Below are 1,445 nucleotides of genomic sequence, written 5' to 3'. Positions count from 1 at the left end.
ACACATCACAAGAAACATAAGCACTAACGGCAAACACGCCTTCCGAGACCAGAAGCCCCACCAAAAACGCGAATAATATCAAACAAATATCTGAAAGAAAAAAATCTGTGCAAAATTTTAAAAAAGCATCGTAAATTCCTAAACAGGCACAGGAACCTTATATTTTTTCCACGAGTAATAAAAATAATAAAAAAAGAAAATGAGAAAATTCCATACGTCACACATCTTCACTTCTTCCTCATCGCCGAGGTGAAGTACTGCAATGGTAGAGCAGAAAGAATTCTAGAGAGCAATGATTTACCCTTCCCCCAGGCAAACATACCTTGGATCTGCTTGTCCTGCACACAAAGGTAGCCGATAAGGAGGAGACATTCGTGGAGTGCCGCCCGCAGGTAGTACGGTGGGCGAGCCGGCGTCATTGTTAACCCTGCTGTAGAACTATTGGAGGGCTGCGAAGCCGGAAGTGGTGGTATTTGCGCCAAAGTCACACCAAACTTTAATGCACTTTCAAAGGACCCACGCACACCTTCGTCAACGGTATTCTCCCCTGGAATGGTTTCAAGCAGATCGGCGTGAGTCTGAACATATGTAAAGAATCCACTAAGCACGTGAAAAATCTCCGTTAGTGTAATCACATTTGGTGTTTTTTCCGGCACAACCTTCGGATCTACGTGAATATTTGATCCTCCCTTGTCAATAGAAGCGTCGTGTAGCAACTCCTGTAAAATATCCAGTCTCCAACGTGCAAGGGAGTTCAAGACTCGGAAAACAATAAATATGATGGTGATGCGCCGTGCACTAAGTAACGTACCCGTCGCGCTCAAAGGGCATCCATCGGGGGTCAATATATTCTCAAGAAGAGTAAAGAATGCACATGCCACTTGTCGAAACCATACAGTCGGAAAATCGCCCTTCTTTTTACTCAAAATGGAAACTTGAGAATGTATAAGCCGTGTCGCACTGTAGACAACCTTTAAATCTTCCTCTTCTGTAAATGCCCGTGTGACTGCGACACAGTACCTATCGATTCCTGCCGCATCCAGATCGGCCAACAACTGGTCCCTCACCGTAATAAGTTTGACATTCGTCTGAGCATCTATGGCAATACGTTCAAAACAAAGTTGTAATATTTCAAGTGAGGCTGCAAGTGGAATAGAGTGACTGTGACGCTTTAGGCCTTTTATCTCATCACGGATGCAGAGTAAAAGCGGTGCAAGATTGCCTGATCGAATAAACATCAGTACATGTTTTTTCCCCTCATTAGCATCAGTAAGAAAACGTATTAGCGCATTATGGGCCAAACGGAAAGTCACCATATCACTCGTCCGGCGAGAATCCATCAGAACGCGGGCAAAACTCTCATAACTGTTAAAATATCGTACATATTCATGATCTACATCCGCGAACTCCGTCATGCCCAGCAGGTCATGAAGCGATTGACGACA

General features: G+C 44.2%; 1 protein-coding gene across 1 annotated transcript, besides 1 other annotated feature; it reads right to left on the bottom strand.

The window, feature by feature from the left end:
* Nucleotides 1-1,445: a sequence feature (heterozygous, non-Esmeraldo-like haplotype).
* On the bottom strand, nucleotides 228-1,445 carry Tc00.1047053452039.9 (hypothetical protein, conserved; the record flags this gene model as incomplete). The annotated part of the gene is made up of 1 exon (XM_797225.1): nucleotides 228-1,445. A coding segment is annotated over one exon (1,218 nt), but the record flags the coding sequence as incomplete, so codon positions are not given.

Source organism: Trypanosoma cruzi, genomic scaffold, assembly GCF_000209065.1.
Source record: "Trypanosoma cruzi strain CL Brener 1047053516787 genomic scaffold, whole genome shotgun sequence".
Taxonomy (NCBI): Eukaryota; Euglenozoa; class Kinetoplastea; order Trypanosomatida; family Trypanosomatidae; genus Trypanosoma; species Trypanosoma cruzi.
The sequence above is the reverse complement of the archived record's forward strand: the minus strand, read 5'-3'. Positions and strand labels throughout refer to the sequence as shown.